The following is a 16,162-nucleotide window of genomic DNA, read 5'->3' on the forward strand; positions in this document are numbered from 1 at the left end:
TATTTCCCGTGTACATTTCCACATGGAGCAGGGACACTAGTTGTGTAAAGAGCAATCGGCTGGAGGTGCTGCAGTGCTACCATTGCTCAGAGAGCAGCAGAATTGCAATGTGACTGGTTTACTTAGGGAGCTTCCATTACACATCCCAAAACTCATCATGGAGTTTAAAACGGTGGCTGTGTTACATCCTGCGCATCGTGGTACGCTGATCTTCTCCACTATTCGTTTTGATCATGACTGATCATCGAATTCGATATCCTGATGCCCCCCTCGCCCCCATTTCCCTCAATCCCTTTAGCCCCAAGAGCGATATCTAATTTCTTCCTGAAATCAGACAACGTTTTGGCCTCAACTACTTTCTGTGGGAGTGAATTCCACACATTCCCCACCCTCTGGGTGAAGAGTCTGGAATTAAAACTCGAATGGTTGGTGAATCAGATGGGTTTTCCTGACAATGTCCTTTAGGGAAGGAAATCTGCTGTACTCTAATGATTATCAGAAAAACCCATCTGATTCACCAACGTCCATTTAGGGAAGGAAATCTGCCATCCTTACCCGGTCTGGCCTACATGTGACTCCAGAGGCACAGCAATGTGGTTGACTCTTAAAATTATCTCGCAAACCACTCTGTTCAGAGGTATTAGAGATGGGTAATAAATGCCAGACGATGCCCATATCCTGTAAATAAATTAAAAAAGACACAAATCCTTTGCAGTGTTTAATATCAGCACCAACTCTTGTGCAGTTACCAGCAACTGAGGCATTGATCTTCACCTTGTCTTATGCAGGGTTGCTCCTATGGATCAGAAATTGCCAATAGTTGCCTAACTGTGGCTCCTCCTCTGTAGATTGCTGATGCATCACATCCGGGACTGCCTCCCCGAGCTAAAAACCAGGGTGAACGTTCTGACATCCCAGTATCAATCCATGCTGAATAGTTACGGTCACCCCATCGAGGATCACAATGCCACACTGCTTCAGATCATCACCAAGTTCGCCACTGAGTACTGCAACACCATCGAGGGGACTGCCAGGAACATTGAGACGTCTGAACTGTGAGCCTTACTGCCTGGGAGGGTGGGGTGTGCATGTGTGCCTCTAAATATCAAGGGGCGAAGGTTATGCAGGCTGGGGTAAAATTTTATCTGATTTAAATCTTGCAATGAAATGCAAGATGTTTGCAAATTACTCAGGTCGGGATCAGGAGGCAAGTGTTACACAGTCTGGGGTCAGGTGGTGAATGTTGCACAAACAAGGGTCAGGGGACAAACGTTAAGCAGACAGGGGTCAGGGAGCAAGTGTTACACAGACCGGGGTCAGAGGGTGAACGTTGCATCGATCGGGGTCAGGGGTCAAGCATTATGTAGACCAGAGTCAGGGGTGAAGGTTACGCAAGCTGGAGTCAGGGGTCGAACATTATGCAGCCCGGGGTCAAAGAACAAATGTTTCAGCGATTAGCGTCAGAGAGTGAACATTTCAGCAATCGGGGTCGGGGCGAACATTACAGTGATCGGAGTCAGAGGGCGAAGGTTGCACCGATCGGGGTCAGGGGGCGAAGGTTACAGTGATTGGGGTTGGGGGCAAAGGTTGCGCCGATCGGGGTCAGGGGGCGAAGGTCGTGCCGATTGGGGTCGGGGGGTGAAGGTTGCGCCGATTGGGGTCAATGGGGCGAAGGTTGCGCTGATTGGGGTCAGGGGCAAAGGTCAAGCTGATCGGGGTCGAGGGGTGAAGGTCGCGCCAATTGGGGTTGGGGGGGTGAAGGTCGCGCCATTCGGGGTCGGGGGCGAAGGTTACTCTGAGCAGCATGAGAGCGTAAAGTGTGGGGAGCTGGAGTGGGGAGCAGGCTGTCTGTTGCTGTCACACTGTAGAAAGGAAGGCTGTGTTCCTGATTTGTGTCCCTCGCTCCAGGTGTGGAGGAGCTCGGATCTGTTACATCTTTCACGAAACGTTTGGACGCACTCTGGAATCCATTGACCCTCTGACAGGATTGACAACTCTAGACGTTCTCACTGCCATCCGCAATGCAACGGTACTGTGGTGGGGGTGGAGGTGCTGAGGGTGCAGGGGTGTGTGGCCAAGTTAATGGTGAGTGGGGCAAGTGTGAGGGGAGGCGTGTGGCAAGGTGGGCGAGCATCTGGCTGAGTGTGTCGAGTGCCTCTGTGTCTGTCATGCTGAGTGCCTGTCTGTCTGAGCGAACGTCTGTCTGTCTGGGTGAGTGTCTGTCTGGGTGTGTGTGCTTGTGTCTGGCCCTCTGTCTGCTTCTGGAGGACCACGTTACTGATCTGATCACATGAAAGAAGCAGCTTTCTTCAGAAGAAAAGGTTGAGTTGGTTTGGGCTGAAAGTGCAGCAACGAAGAGCGAGAAAGACAGATAATACCAAGCATCCACTTTGTTGTCACTTTCCTCGCTCTGACAGCCGGTGAGTAGGAAGCAAGATTCACAATGTGGTGGTGATATATTCCACTTCAAACTCAGTGTGATGCAGCACTGAACCCCTTGCAGAGATTGGAGGGAGGGATGTGTGGAGTGGCAGCAGGGTTCCAGAGGTAAAAGGTGTTAGCGGGGGCTCTGTGAGATTAGCTGGGTGTCAGACAGGATTGATGCTGGAAGATGGGATGATGAGTGCTTACGGATTGAAAAGGAGGGGTGGACAATGCTGGGAATTCTTCACGGAAGGGCACAGACTGCCTGTGTCCAGTTTCCCTGACCCTGAGACTGGGGAGCTGCCCCAGGCTACGTGGGAATTGGCAGCTCGCTGTCCTGCAGCTAACGTGCTAACCCTGCTCTGCTCCCAGGGTCCGCGACCAGCACTTTTTGTGCCTGAGGTTTCCTTCGAACTCTTGGTGAAGAGGCAGATCAAACGTCTAGAGGAACCTGGTTTGAGATGTGTGGAGCTGGTACACGAGGAACTGCAGAGAATCATACAGCACTGTTCAACATACAACACACAGGTAACTGTTCAACATGTGACACACAGGTAACGGTTCAACATGTGACATGCAGGTAACTGTTCCACATGCAACACGTGGGTGACTATATCTCACGGGTAACTGCATCATACAACATACAGGTAACACAAGTACACACGGAGTTGGTTGGGTCATACAGTGTGCTCTCTGATACATAAAGTTCTGTGGGTTCACGCACTATGATTCTGTCAGACTTTTGAAGACTTGTTTGAGTTTGATATGGTACTGGAATGTCTGAATTTTCATCTTGCTGTTTCCTCAAACCCTCCCGCCCCACCTTCCCTCCCCCTCGGCAACCTCTCCCATCCCCCACCCACCTTGCCAACCTCCTGCATCCCTCCCGTCAACTTCCTCATCCTACCTCCTCCCGTCAAACTTCCCCCTTCCACACCCTTGCCCTGTCAACATCCCCATCCTTCTCCCATTCCATCAACCACATCATCCCTTTCCTCCTCCTGCTGACAACCTCCCTCATTCTGCTCCATTCCATCCCTTTCTCTACCCCCTCCCCCCATCAAACTACCCCCCACTCCCCACTCCCTTCTCTCCATAGGAGCTGTTACGTTTTCCGAAGTTACACGATGCGATTGTAGAGGTTGTAACAGGATTACTCCGCAAGAGACTACCTGTGACTAACGAAATGGTGAGCTTTTAACTACTGCAAAAACTAAGCGTTAACCAGAACCCTAACCAACCTCTAACTAGAACGCTAAATGACCACTATTCTAACTAGAACCCAACCAACCTCTAATCTAACTAGAACCCTAAACAACCTCTAATCTAATTAGAATCCCAACCACCCATTGAATTAATTGGAACTCAAATCACTCTTTACTCTTATTTATTCTTTGATTGTGAATGTCACTGGCTGGGTCCAGCATTTACCCCCCCCCCCCCATCCCTAATTGCCCCTTGAGAAGGTGGTGGGTGAGCTACCATCTTGAACCCGCTGCAGTCCCTGTAGGGTGTAGGTACACCCATGGTGGTACTAGGGAGGGGAGTCCAGCCGCAGTGAAGGAACAGCTGATATATTTCCCATTCGGGATGGTGAGTCTTTTGGAGGGGAACCTCCAGGTGGGGGTGTTCCCAGGTATCTGCTGCCCTTGTCCTTCTAGATGGTAGAGGTGGTGGGTTTGGAAGGTGCTGCCTAAGGAGCCTCGGTCAGTCGCTGCAGTGCATTTTGTAGATGGTACACACGGCTGTCACTGCGTCGGTGGTGGAGGGAGTGAGCGTTTGTGGTTAACGTGTTGATCAAGTGGGGCTGCTTTGTCCTGGATGGTGTCGAGCTTCTCGAGTGTTTTTGGAACCACACTCATCCAGGCAAGTGGAGAGGATTCCATCACACTCCTGACTTGTGTCCTTGTAGATGATGGACAGGCTTTGGGGGGAGTCAGGAGGTGAATTACTCTCCACAGGATTCCCAGCCTCTGACCTGCTCTGGGAGCCACAGTATTTATATGGCTGGGTCCCGGTTCAGTTTCTAGTGAATGGTAACCCCCAGGATGTTGATAATGGGGGATTCAGTGGTGGTGTTGTGACGCAGAGGTATTTCCCCTTTAAGACATAAGGCCGAAGCCCCCAAAGAGGAATCCCTCATTTTATATTCTGTTAAAAGTGTGTGGGAAGGTGTGAACTGTCCTTCAGTAATGTTTAGTGGGTAACTAACAGAAATACCCCACACTCACTTTAAAATGAACACTTAACAAGTTATTTATTTAACTAAACAAGTAACATCCAGAATAAAATAAGATTCTACTGGAATGCAGTTCAAATAAATACGATATCCATTCATTAACCAAAAATGTAATATTAGAATTCCGTCACACTCAAAATATACAACCAAGTTTTGTGGCTTTTGGAAAATTTTGGAATTCTTCTATTGATTCCCTCTGTCTGTGATGTTTAAATGTTGTATCTTTTGCTGGTTCGAAGGCAGGTTGGAGAGCTGCTCTGGCCCTCTCGATTTGGCAGTGACTAATTAACTGTTTTCCCCTTTGAGCTTGTTTTGATGCCTGTGATGACCTATCAATTTTGCTACAACAGGATTGGTTTTTTTTTTCCAACATCATCAAATTCAAATCTGAAAGATTCTTGATAGCTGAGTGCTTGCTTTAAAATGGGCAAAAATTCAAAAACATTCAAATGTCTCAAGCCTGTTACCAAAGCAATCCTTTTGCCTTGCTTTGGACACAAATATTTCAGTCTGGAACTCTGTGTACTTTGCATTTTAAAACTCCAAGTACTACAACAAAACGAGGGACCTCGCAATGTTTTGTCCTTTTAGCATTTTCCTTGCATTCTGCACATCTTCATGAGCTCAACTTTGCAACAATGATAGTGCATTGAATGTTAAGGAGAGGTGGTCAGGCTCTCTCTAACTGTTTGGGTCCAGTTCAGTTTTTGGTCAACGCTAACCCCCAGGATGTTGATAGTGGGGGGGGTGGATTCAGTGATGGTAACCCCCAGGATGTTGATAGTGGGGGGATTCAGAGATGGTAACCCCCAGGATGTTGATTGTGGGGGGGATTCAGTGATGGTAACCCCCAGGATGTTGATTGTGGGGGGGGATTCAGTGATGGTAACCCCCAGGATGTTGATAGTGGGGGGGATTCAGTGATGGTTACCCCCAGGATGTTGATAGTGGGGGATTCAAAGATGGTAACCCCCAGGATGTTGATAGTGGGGGGGGAATTCTCTCTTAGATTAGGTGGTGAGATTCTCTCTGGTTGGAGATGGTCATTGCCTGGCACTGTGTGGGGTGAATGTTACTGCCACTTGTCAGCCCGAGCCTGGATATTGTCCGGATCTTGCTGCGTTTGGACACGGGCTGTTTCAGTATCTGAGGAGTGGGGAATGGTGTTGAACATTGTGTAATCATCAGCGAACATCCCCACGCCTGACCTTATGACGGGGGGACGGTGATTGATGAAGCAGCATGGGCACGGGGTGGTGGGGGGTGGGGGTGAGATTGTACACGTGGAAGGGGTATGTCCGCTGTCCCTGAGTAAAGTTTTCTTCTGCCTCTCTCTCTCTCTCTAACCCCCCCCCCCGCCCTGATCTCTGTCCTCCCACTGGCTCCTCTTATTCTTCAGGTTCACAACCTTGTTGCCATTGAGTTAGCGTATATTAACACCAAGCACCCGGACTTCAGCGATGCTGCCATGGTGTCAGCCTCGGTCAACAGTTCCCAGGTAACCTGCTTTCAAACTGTCTGTTCAACCAACCAGTCAGCGCCGTGCACGGGGGACGGTCACCATGTGGGGTAATCACAGACACAGACCGGTGCGGTGGATGCAGGGTTGGAGATAGCTGTGTGAGTTGTTGTTCTGGAGCAATTCTTACTCTGATTTCTATTCTCAGTCTGAGGTTCACCCGGACGGGACCCGGAAATGGAAGATGGAGAAAGCGGATGATAAATTGTCTGAGGAGAAGTCCCGAAACCCCTCGGGATCAGCGTATGCCAGCCCCAGCAAAGGCCAGGTCGTCAATCTGCTGGACGCAGTGAGTTGGCTGGTGTGGCACATGGGCAGCGAGGGGAGGTGGGCTGGCGTGTGTGTGAGGGGAGTGTGACACTGTACAGAGCACAGTGCTCAGGGCGCGGTGTGTGAGGGGAGTGTGACACTGTACAGGGCTCAGGGCACTGTGTGTAACGGGAGTGTGACACTGTACAGAGCACAATGCTCAGGGCGCGATGTGTGAGGGGAGTGTGACACTGTACAGAGCACAGTGCTCAGGGCGCGGTGTGTGAGGGGAGTGTGACACTGTACAGAGCACAGTGCTCAGGGCGTGGTGTGTGAGGGGAGTGTGACACTGTACAGAGCACAGTGCTCAGGGCGCGGTGTGTGAGGGGAGTGTGACACTGTACAGAGCACAGTACTCAGGGCGTGGTGTGTGAGGGGAGTGTGACACTGTACAGAGCACAATGCTCAGGGCGCGATGTGTGAGGGGAGTGTGACACTGTACAGAGCACAGTGCTCAGGGCGCGGTGTGTGAGGGGAGTGTGACACTGTACAGAGCACAGTACTCAGGGCGTGGTGTGTGAGGGGAGTGTGACACTGTACAGAGCACAGTGCTCAGGGCGCGGTGTGTGAGGGGAGTGTGACACTGTACAGAACACAGTGCTCAGGGCGTGGTGTGTGAGGGGAGTGTGACACTGTACAGAGCACAGTACTCAGGGCGCGGTGTGTGAGGGGAGTGTGACACTGTACAGAGCACAGTGTTCAGGGCGTGGTGTGTAAGGGGAGTGTGACACTGTACAGAGCACAGTGCTCAGGGCGTGGTATGTAAGGGGAGTGTGACACTGTACAGAGCACAGTACTCAGGGCGTGGTGTGTGAGGGGAGTGTGACACTGTACAGAGCACAGTGCTCAGGGCGCGGTGTGTGAGGGGAGTGTGACACTGTACAAAGCACAGTGCTCAGGGCGCAGTGTGTGAGGGGAGTGTGACAGTGTACAGTGCTCAGGGCGCTGTGTGTGAGGGCAGTGGGTTTTTACAGGCTGGCTACACCGTCTCTCTCTCTCTGTACATTCCAGCCTGTTCCGGTCTCCCGCAAACTGAGTCTGAGGGAACAGCGTGACTGTGAGGTCATCCAGAGGCTCATCAAGTCCTACTTTCTGATCGTCCGCAAGACCATTCAAGACAGGTGGGTTAGCAGGAGCTGGGGGGCTTCTCCCCCAGCTCTACACCCCAGCCAAGTGTTGCTCCCTCTGCTCAACAGGCAAGGGCAACTTTCCCCGGATCCGCTGTGTTCCTCTGCTCCTTCAGAATGTTGGCTTTCTCTGAGGATCTGATCCAGAGCTTCCACCTGAAGCTGTGCACTCAGTAGAATCAAAGGAGACAAACTCTGGTCTCTTCTTTGAATGGAGAGAAATTGCCAAGATGAGGTACAGAGGGACCTGGGTGTGCCGCTGAATGAATGTTCAGAAATGAGCACGCTGTTACAGCGGTTGGTTAGGAAGGCAAATGGAATTGTGACTTTTATTGCAAAGGGATTCTTTTTTATTATTCATTTGTGTTTCTCGCCAGCATTTATTACCCATCCCTAGTTACCCAATGAAGTTGAGAGTGAACCACATTGCCGTGGCTCTGGAGTCACAGAACGGCAGATTTCCTTCCCTAAAGGGAACCAGATGGGTTTTCCCAACAATGGTTTCATGCTCATCAGTAGATTCTTAATTCCAGATATTTTTTATTGAATTCAAATTACACCATCTGCTGTGGCGGGATTCGAACCTGGGTACCCCAGAGGATTGGCTGAGTTTCTGGATTAATAGTCTAGTGGTAATACCACTAGGCCATCTCTGCTTCACATGTATTGGGATAAAGAGAAAAATATTGTTCCTTGCACGCTAATATGACAAAGCATACCGTTCATAGAGTATGTGGGGAGAAGGAAAGGAGGGTGCAGAATGTAGTGTTATAGCTAGGGTATCGAGAAATATCAAATTAGTGCGAGGTAGGTCCATTCAAAGGTCTGATGGCAGCAGGGAAGAAGCTGTTCTTGAGTCGGTTAGTACATGACCTCGGACTTTTCTATCTTCCCGATCGTAGAATAGAGTCCCAGAGGTTTACAGCATGGAAACAGGCCCTTCAACCCAACTTGTCCATGAACCCTTTTTTTAACCACTACACAAATCCCACTGGCCCGCATTTGGCCCATATCCCTCTATACCCATCTTACCCATGTAACTGTCTAAATGTTTTTTAAAAGACAAAACTGTACCTGCCTCTACTACTACCCCTGGCAGCTTGTTCCAGACACCACCCAGAGGGGAAAAAATTGCCCCTCTGGACACTTTTGTATCTCTCCCCTCTCACCTTAAACCTATGCCTTCTAGTTTTAGATTCCCCCATCTTTGGGAAAAGATATTGACTATCTAGCTGATCTGTGCCCCTCATTATTTTATAGACCTCTATAAGGTCACCCCTCAGACTCCTACGCTGCAGAGAAAAAAGTCCCAGTCTATCCAGCCTCTCCTTATAACTCAATCTATCAAGACATGGTAGTATCCTAGTAAATCTTTTCTGCACTCTTTCTAGTTTAATAATATCCTTTCTATAATAGGGTGACCAGAATTGCACACACAGTATTTGAAGTGTGACCTTACAAATGTCTTATACAACTTCAACAAGACATCTCAACTCCTGTATTCAAGAAGGTGGAAGAGAGAATATCTGGGGTGTGAGAGGTCTCTGATTATACTGGCTGCTTTTCCGAGGCAACGAGAAGTGTAGACGGAGTCAATGGATGAGAGTCTGGTTTGCGTGATGGAATGGGCTTCATTCACAACACTTTATAGTTGCTTGCTGCCTAAAGATAAAAAGGATAGAACAGTACAAAATAGGTGCAGAAGCCGGGATGCTTTTCCCACTGCAGTACAGGGTATTGCTGAAAGCACATGTGGAGCGGTGTACAATATTTTTGTCCCCTTGTTTAAGAATGCATATAGTTATGTTAGAAGCAGTTTGCAGAAGGTCACTGGATTGATTCCTGGGTTGTGGGAGTGGGGGGGAAGAGGAAGGGAGGGTGTTACCCACTGAGAAAAGGTTAGGCGGGCTGTGCCTCTGCCCACTGGAGTTTAGATGAATGTGAGGCCACCTAAACACAACGTTTAAGGTCTTGAGGGGACCTGACAGGATGGTTGCTGAGAGGATGTGTCCCTTCCTGAGAGAGACTCCAAAATTCCCCATTTCTGACGGAGCAGAGAAGAAATGTCTTCTCCGAGCAGACTGAGTGTTTGGGACTCTCTCAGACAGCGGTAAACCAGGGCTGCTCAGTATTTTTCAGGGGATAAAAGAGGGGAGGGGGTTAATCTGATAGCTCTTTCCAAGGCCCACACTGGCATGATGGACTGAATGGCCTCCTGTATTGTGAAGACGGATACTGAGTGTTGATAGTGGGAGGAATGGTGCTGGGGCTGTACACACAGACCCAGAGCCCCGCCTGTCAGCGTGTAAGCTCAGCCCACACTGCAGCAACAAGAGAGAGATCCCCACACCGTGTTACCGCCCCAGAGAGAGCGAGATGTCAGTGTGTGTAGCTCAGTCTCACACTCCGGGCAGCGAGCAATCCCCACACCGTGTTACCGCCCCAGAGAGAGCGAGATGTCAGTGTGTGTAGCTCAGTCTCACACTCCGGGCAGTGAGCAATCCCCACACCGTGTTACTGGCCCAGAGAGAGCGAGATGTCAGCGTGTGTAGCTCAGTCTCACACTGCGGGCAGTGAGCAATCCCCACACCGTGTTATCGTCCCAGAGAGAGCGAGATGTCAGCGTGTGTAGCTCAGTCCCTCACTCCGGGCAGTGAGCAATCCCCACACCGTGTTATCGTCCCAGAGAGAGCGAGATGTCAGTGTGTGTAGCTCAGTCCCTCACTCCGGGCAGTGAGCAATCCCCACACCGTGTTACTGTCCCAGAGAGAGCGAGATGTCAGTGTGTGTAGCTCAGTCTCACACTGCGGGCAGTGAGCAATCCCCACACCGTGTTACCACCCCAGAGAGAGCGAGATGTCAGTGTGTGTAGCTCAGTCTCACACTGCGGGCAGCGAGCAATCCCCACACCGTGTTACCGGCCCAGAGAGAGCGAGATGTCAGTGTGTGTAGCTCAGTCTCACACTGCGGGCAGCGAGCAATCCCCACACCGTGTTACCGGCCCAGAGAGAGCGAGATGTCAGCGTGTGTAGCTCAGTCTCACACTGCGGGCAGCGAGCAATCCCCACACCGTGTTACCGTCTGTCCCAGACAGAGTGAGATGATGATGGGGGTGTGTTGATTTGGTTGCAGTGTCCCGAAGACAGTGATGCATTTTCTAGTCAATCACGTGAAGGACAATCTGCAGAGTGAGCTGGTGGGACAGTTGTACAAATCCCAGCTCCTGGATGGACTGCTGACCGAGTCAGAGGACATGGCAGCTCAGCGCACAGAGGCTGCCAACATGCTAAAGGTAAGGCAAGCCGCGAGGATAACTCAGCCCTTTACTGAGAATCCTTTCACAGTGCGTCCCTCCCTCGTGGAACCAGATTAGAAACTCCAAGGTATTTTATGAAGTTTGCCTAGACCCCAGCTCTTAGATTTGATTTTGGCATTAGGGTGAGTATAATATGGTTCAGTTCAAGTATAATTCCAGTAACCCACTGGGAAGCTTTTATCAAACAAAGTTTATTTCAGAACACAGTTAGAATGTAACAAAAATTAGCATAACTTTTACCAATTAAAATACTTAACCACAACAAAGTATAATTCTTAACAGTTAGCTATCTCTGTTGTTCCAATTCAAAGCAATATCCCCACAGACAAAAATCCTCCTTCAGAATTAACAGATATTCTGTTATAGATGCTGGACTTCCATCCCTTTCAACACAGATCCAGACAGACACCTGCCTTCCGACTCCCATCAAATCATAGAAGCGTTACAGCATAGAGGGAGGCCATTCAGTCCATCTTGTCCATGCCAGCCCAAGCACACCCAGGTGCCCCAACTAACCCCACCTTCCTGCACCCGGCCCATAGCCCTGTAGCATACAGCACTGAAGGTGTGGATCCAGGTACTGTTTAAAAACATTTAGGATGTCTGCCACCACCACCAACCTGGGCAGTGAATTCCAGGCACCCATCACCCTCTGCTTAACAAACATCATGACCCCTCTATACCTACTGTCAGTTATGGAGTCATAGAGGTTTACAACATGGAAACAGGCTTTTCGACCCAACTTGTCCATGCCACCCAGTTTTTACCACTAAGCTAATCCCAATTGCCTGCATTTGGCCCATATCCCTCTATACCCACCTTACCCATGTAACTGTCTAAATGCTTTTTAAAAGACAAAATTGTACCCGCCTCTACTAATGCCGCTGGCAGCTCATTCCAGACACTCACCACCTTCTGTGTGAAAAATTGCCCCTCTGGACCCTTTTGTATCTCTCCCCTCTCACCTTAAACCGATGCCCTCTAGTTTTAGACCCCCCTACCTTTGGGAAAAGATATTGACTATCTAGCTGATCTGTGCCCCTCATTATTTTATAGATCTCTATAAGATCACCCCTCAGCCTCCCACACTCCAGAGGAAAGTCCCAGTCTACCCAGCCTCTCCTTATAACTCAATCCATCAAGTCCCAGTAGCATCATAGTAAATCTTTTCTGTACTCTTTCTAGCTTAATCATATCCTTTTCACAATAGGGTGACCAGAACTGTACATGGTATTTGAAGTGTGGTCTTACCAATGTCTTGTATAACTTCAACAAGACGTCCCAACTCCTGTATTCAGTGTTCTGACTGATGAAACCAAGCATGCTGAATACTTTCTTCACCACTCTGTCCACCTGTGACTCCATTTTCAAGGAGCTATGAACATGTACCCCTAGATTTCTTTGTTCTGTAACTCTCCCCAACACCCTACTATTAATTGATAAGTCCTGGCCTGGTTTATTGATCAAGATCCCATTGCAACTGGAGATAACTTTCTTCACTGTCTACAATGCCACCAATCTTAGTGTCATCTGCAAACTTACTAACCATGCCTCCTGTATTCTCATCCAAATCATCAATATAAGTGACAAATAACAGTGAACCCAGCACTGATCCCTGAGGCACACCGCTTGTCACAGGCCTCCAGTTTGAAAAACAACCCTCTACAACCACCTTCTGGCTTCTGTCATCAAACCAATTTTGTATCCATTTTGGCTACCTCACCCTGGATCCTGTGAGATTTAACTTTATGCAACAAAAACCTACCATGCGGTACCTTGTCAGAGACCTTGCAAAAGTCCATGTAGACAACATCAACTGCACTGCCCTCATCTACCTTCTTGGTTACCCCTTCAAAAAAAGTCCTGTAGGAAAATATTGAACTGCTTAAAATTAAGGAATGGCCCATTTCAGAGCGAGATGAGGAGAAATGTTTTCTCGGAGTCTCTGGAACTCTCTTCCTCAAACAACAGTGGGAGCAGAATCTTGGAATATTTTTCAGGCAGAGATGGATAGATTCTGAATTAACGAGGAGGGGGTGATGGGTTACTAGGTGATCGGTGGGAATGTGGGGTTGAGTTACAGATCCATCGAGTGGGGGAGTAGAGCTGAACAGGCCAAGTGGCCTTTTATTATTTGTGGGACATGGGCGTTGCTGGCTGGGCCAGTATTTATTACCCATCCCTAGTTACCCTTGGAGGGCAGTTAGAGTCACCCACATTGCTGTGGCCAGACTGGGATAAGGACGGCAGATTTCCTTCCCTAAACGAACCAGATGGGTTTTTCTGACAATGGGGCATCAGTAGATTCTTAATTGTTAGAGCACGGGGTAAAACCAGTCTTGCTAAAGGGTTTCTGCCCAAACTGCGCCCTTTCCTCCTCAGCAAGGATAACTGCCTCTGAATAAATCTGTCTCCCTTCCTTCCCAACAGGCACTGCAGCGAGCCAGTCAGATTATCTCCGAGATCAGGGAGACCCAGCTGTGGTAACGTGCGCAGGCGAGAGGAATGAAGACTGGGCCCACCTCTCCTCTCCCTCCTGTTGCTACGGGAGCTGTCACTGCCCTTTGTGGGCACAGATCTGTATTTGTCCTTGTGTCAGTGAATGGACTGTAGTAGCCACCTCGCTCTCTGCACTGCTCCTGCTCCTTGTGTCCTGTGCCAAAAGCAGCCTCCTGCCAGCGTGTCCTCACAATGTCACAGGCTGCTGTTCATCTCAGGGAGTCTGTGGGTGATAGTGAGGGGTGGGGGAAACACTTGAGGTCCCGCAACTGTCTGCCCATTGTATACACGCCATCCAGTCAGACACTGTGTGTGGGGAGAGTCGCTCCCTCTCTGCCTATCACTCTCTCTGTTTCTGTCTGTCTCTCTGTCTGTCTCTCTGTCTGTCTCTCTGTCTGTCTCTCTGTCTGTCTCTCTGTCTGTCTATCTCTCTCTGTCTATCTCTCTCTGTCTATCTCTCTCTGTCTATCTCTGTCTCTCTGTCTATCTCTCTGTATGTCTCTCTCTGTCTATCTGTATGTCTCTCTCTGTCTCTGTCTCTCTCTCTGTCTCTCTGTATGTCTCTGTCTCCCTGTATGTCTCTGTCTCCCTGTATGTCTCTGTCTCCGTCTCTCTCTCCGTCTCTCTCTCCGTCTCTCTCTCTCCGTCTCTCTCTCTCCGTCTCTCTCTCTCCGTCTCTCTCTCTCCGTCTCTCTCTCTCCGTCTCTCTCTCTCCGTCTCTCTCTCTCCGTCTCTCTCTCTCCGTCTCTCTCTCCGTCTGTCTCTGTCTCTCTCTCTCTCTCTCTCTGTCTCTCTCTCTCTCTGTATCCGTCTATCTTGCTTTGTTGCCTCCCTCTCTTGCTCTCCTCTCCCTCCCACTTCACCCACTTCATTTTTTAATTCATTTGTGGAACATGGGTGTCGCTGGCTGGGCCAGCATTTATTGCCAATCCCTAGTTGCCCTTGGAGGGCACATTGCTGTGACTCTGGAATCACGTGTAGGCCAGACCAGGGTAAGGACAGCAGATTTCCTTCCCTAAAGGGAACCAGATGGGTTTTTCCGACAATAGGACATCAGTAGATTCTTAATTCCAGATTTTTATTACACTCTAATTTCACCATTTGCCATGGTGGGATTCGAACCCGGGTCACCAGTGGCTGTCTGGATTACTATCTCAGTGACAATAACACTCCACCATTGGCTGCCCGGATTTCTCCCTACTCTGCCCCTACCTCGCCCGCCCTCCCTGCCCCTACCTCGCCTGCCCTTCCTGCCCCTCGCTGTTCTCCCCTCAATGGGGTGGTTTATTTGCCTGTTAAATGATCCAGTTGCCTGATGTGTGTATCAGTGTCTGATTCTGGTTGTGTGTAATTTATTGTATTTTGTGAATGTTGGAGGAAGTTAAACACTGCGGACCCTGCCTGAGGGCTGTGACCAAACTGAATTGTGCCATTGTGCAGGTCGCCAGAAGACGGAGCGGCAATGTCGCTGTGCCAGAAATGGTGCCAAGCGGGGAGACAGTTTCCATTCACCCCCCCCCCCCCCCCCCCCCCCAAAGTGCGAAGGGGCTGGCGCTCCTGTGCTGCACCGGGGTCCAGGGTTCCTGTGCTGGGGGTTGTTCCTGTCCTGGGGAATCTCCGTTGTGTCTCTGGTGATTTTGAGATGAAACTTGAGGAGTGGGAATGGAAACTGTGTCGACTGTGAGTGCAAACATTCCCAATAAAATCATCTTTCAAAGTCTCTGCGTGCGACTGCGTCTCCACTCTGGCCCACTCCCCCCACTCTCCCCAGACAGAGAGAGTTAGACTCAGAGTGCAGAACGAGAGGCTCCATAAACTGAGAGACAGTGACAGTCAGAATACTCTTCCCCCATCCTCCTTCCCTCGGGATGGACAGAGCCACCTGCCGCATCCCCAATATGGGAACAGACATTACCCCATCCACCCCTTCGGGAGAAGGAACGAACAGAGCCCCCACTCCTGGGAGACAACACAGACGAACATAAACCCCACTCCGAGACAGGGATGGTCAGGAGCCACCAGAAGAGGGGATGGACAACCGGCACCACCTAAAGAACATTAAACACTCCCCCCAGAACTAGGGATTTCACTCAGCCCATTGAGACGGTCACCTCCCCAACACTAAACACCATGCCCAGAGATCCCCATTACTCCCTGGCAATCCTGTCTGGCTAAATTTCTTTCCAACTCGATTTTTAATTTTGCTGACAACACCACCGTAGTGAGTATGAACTGAAACAATGATGAGACAGAGTATAGGAATGAGATAGAGAATCTGGTGAACTGGTGTGGCAACAATAATCTCTCCGTCAATGTCAATAAAATGAAGGAGATTGTCATTGACTGCAGGAAGCGTAAAGGAGAACATGCCTCTGTCTACATCAATGGTGAAGAAGTAGAAATGGTTGAGAGCTTCAAGTTTTTAGGTGTCCAGATCACCAACAACCTGTCCTGGTCCCCCCCCAGGCCAACACTATTGTTAAGAAAACCCATCAACACTCTACTTTCTCACAAGACAAAGGAAATTTATCACGTCCACTATGGCTCTCACCAACTTTTATAGATGCACCATAGAAAGCATTCTTTCTGGTTGTATCATAGCTTGGTAGGGGCTCCTGCTCTGCCCAAAGTTCGTGAATGTAGACCAGTACAAACTCAAACCAGCCTCCCATCCATTGACTCCGGCTACACTTCCCACTGTCTCGGGAAAGCAGCCAGTATGGTTCCTG

At 49.6% G+C, this 16,162-nt stretch overlaps 1 protein-coding gene across 4 annotated transcripts in view; it reads left to right on the forward strand.

The window, feature by feature from the left end:
• LOC145339270 (dynamin-1-like protein) overlaps positions 1-13,859 on the forward strand; it is a 29,511-nt gene extending 15,652 nt beyond the window's left edge. For 2 of the 4 annotated variants that reach the window (XM_080183681.1, XM_080183683.1), the window contains 9 exons: positions 849-1,055; positions 1,909-2,029; positions 2,797-2,952; positions 3,524-3,613; positions 6,063-6,161; positions 6,331-6,471; positions 7,503-7,612; positions 10,751-10,910; positions 13,365-13,858. In XM_080183681.1, the coding sequence (XP_080039807.1) occupies positions 849-1,055; positions 1,909-2,029; positions 2,797-2,952; positions 3,524-3,613; positions 6,063-6,161; positions 6,331-6,471; positions 7,503-7,612; positions 10,751-10,910; positions 13,365-13,421 (1,141 nt within the window). In that variant the 3' untranslated portion in view covers positions 13,422-13,858. Of the gene's footprint in view, positions 1-848; positions 1,056-1,908; positions 2,030-2,796; positions 2,953-3,523; positions 3,614-6,062; positions 6,162-6,330; positions 6,472-7,502; positions 7,613-9,034; positions 10,055-10,750; positions 10,911-13,364 lie in introns of those variants that run through there. The other 2 variants (XM_080183680.1, XM_080183682.1) reach the window with 2 other exon arrangements.
• Positions 13,860-16,162: the final 2,303 nt, after the last annotated feature.

Source organism: Carcharhinus amblyrhynchos, unplaced genomic scaffold (assembly GCF_965287045.1).
Source record: "Carcharhinus amblyrhynchos unplaced genomic scaffold, sCarAmb.v2.hapA scaffold_375, whole genome shotgun sequence".
NCBI classification, from domain to species: domain Eukaryota; kingdom Metazoa; phylum Chordata; class Chondrichthyes; order Carcharhiniformes; family Carcharhinidae; genus Carcharhinus; species Carcharhinus amblyrhynchos.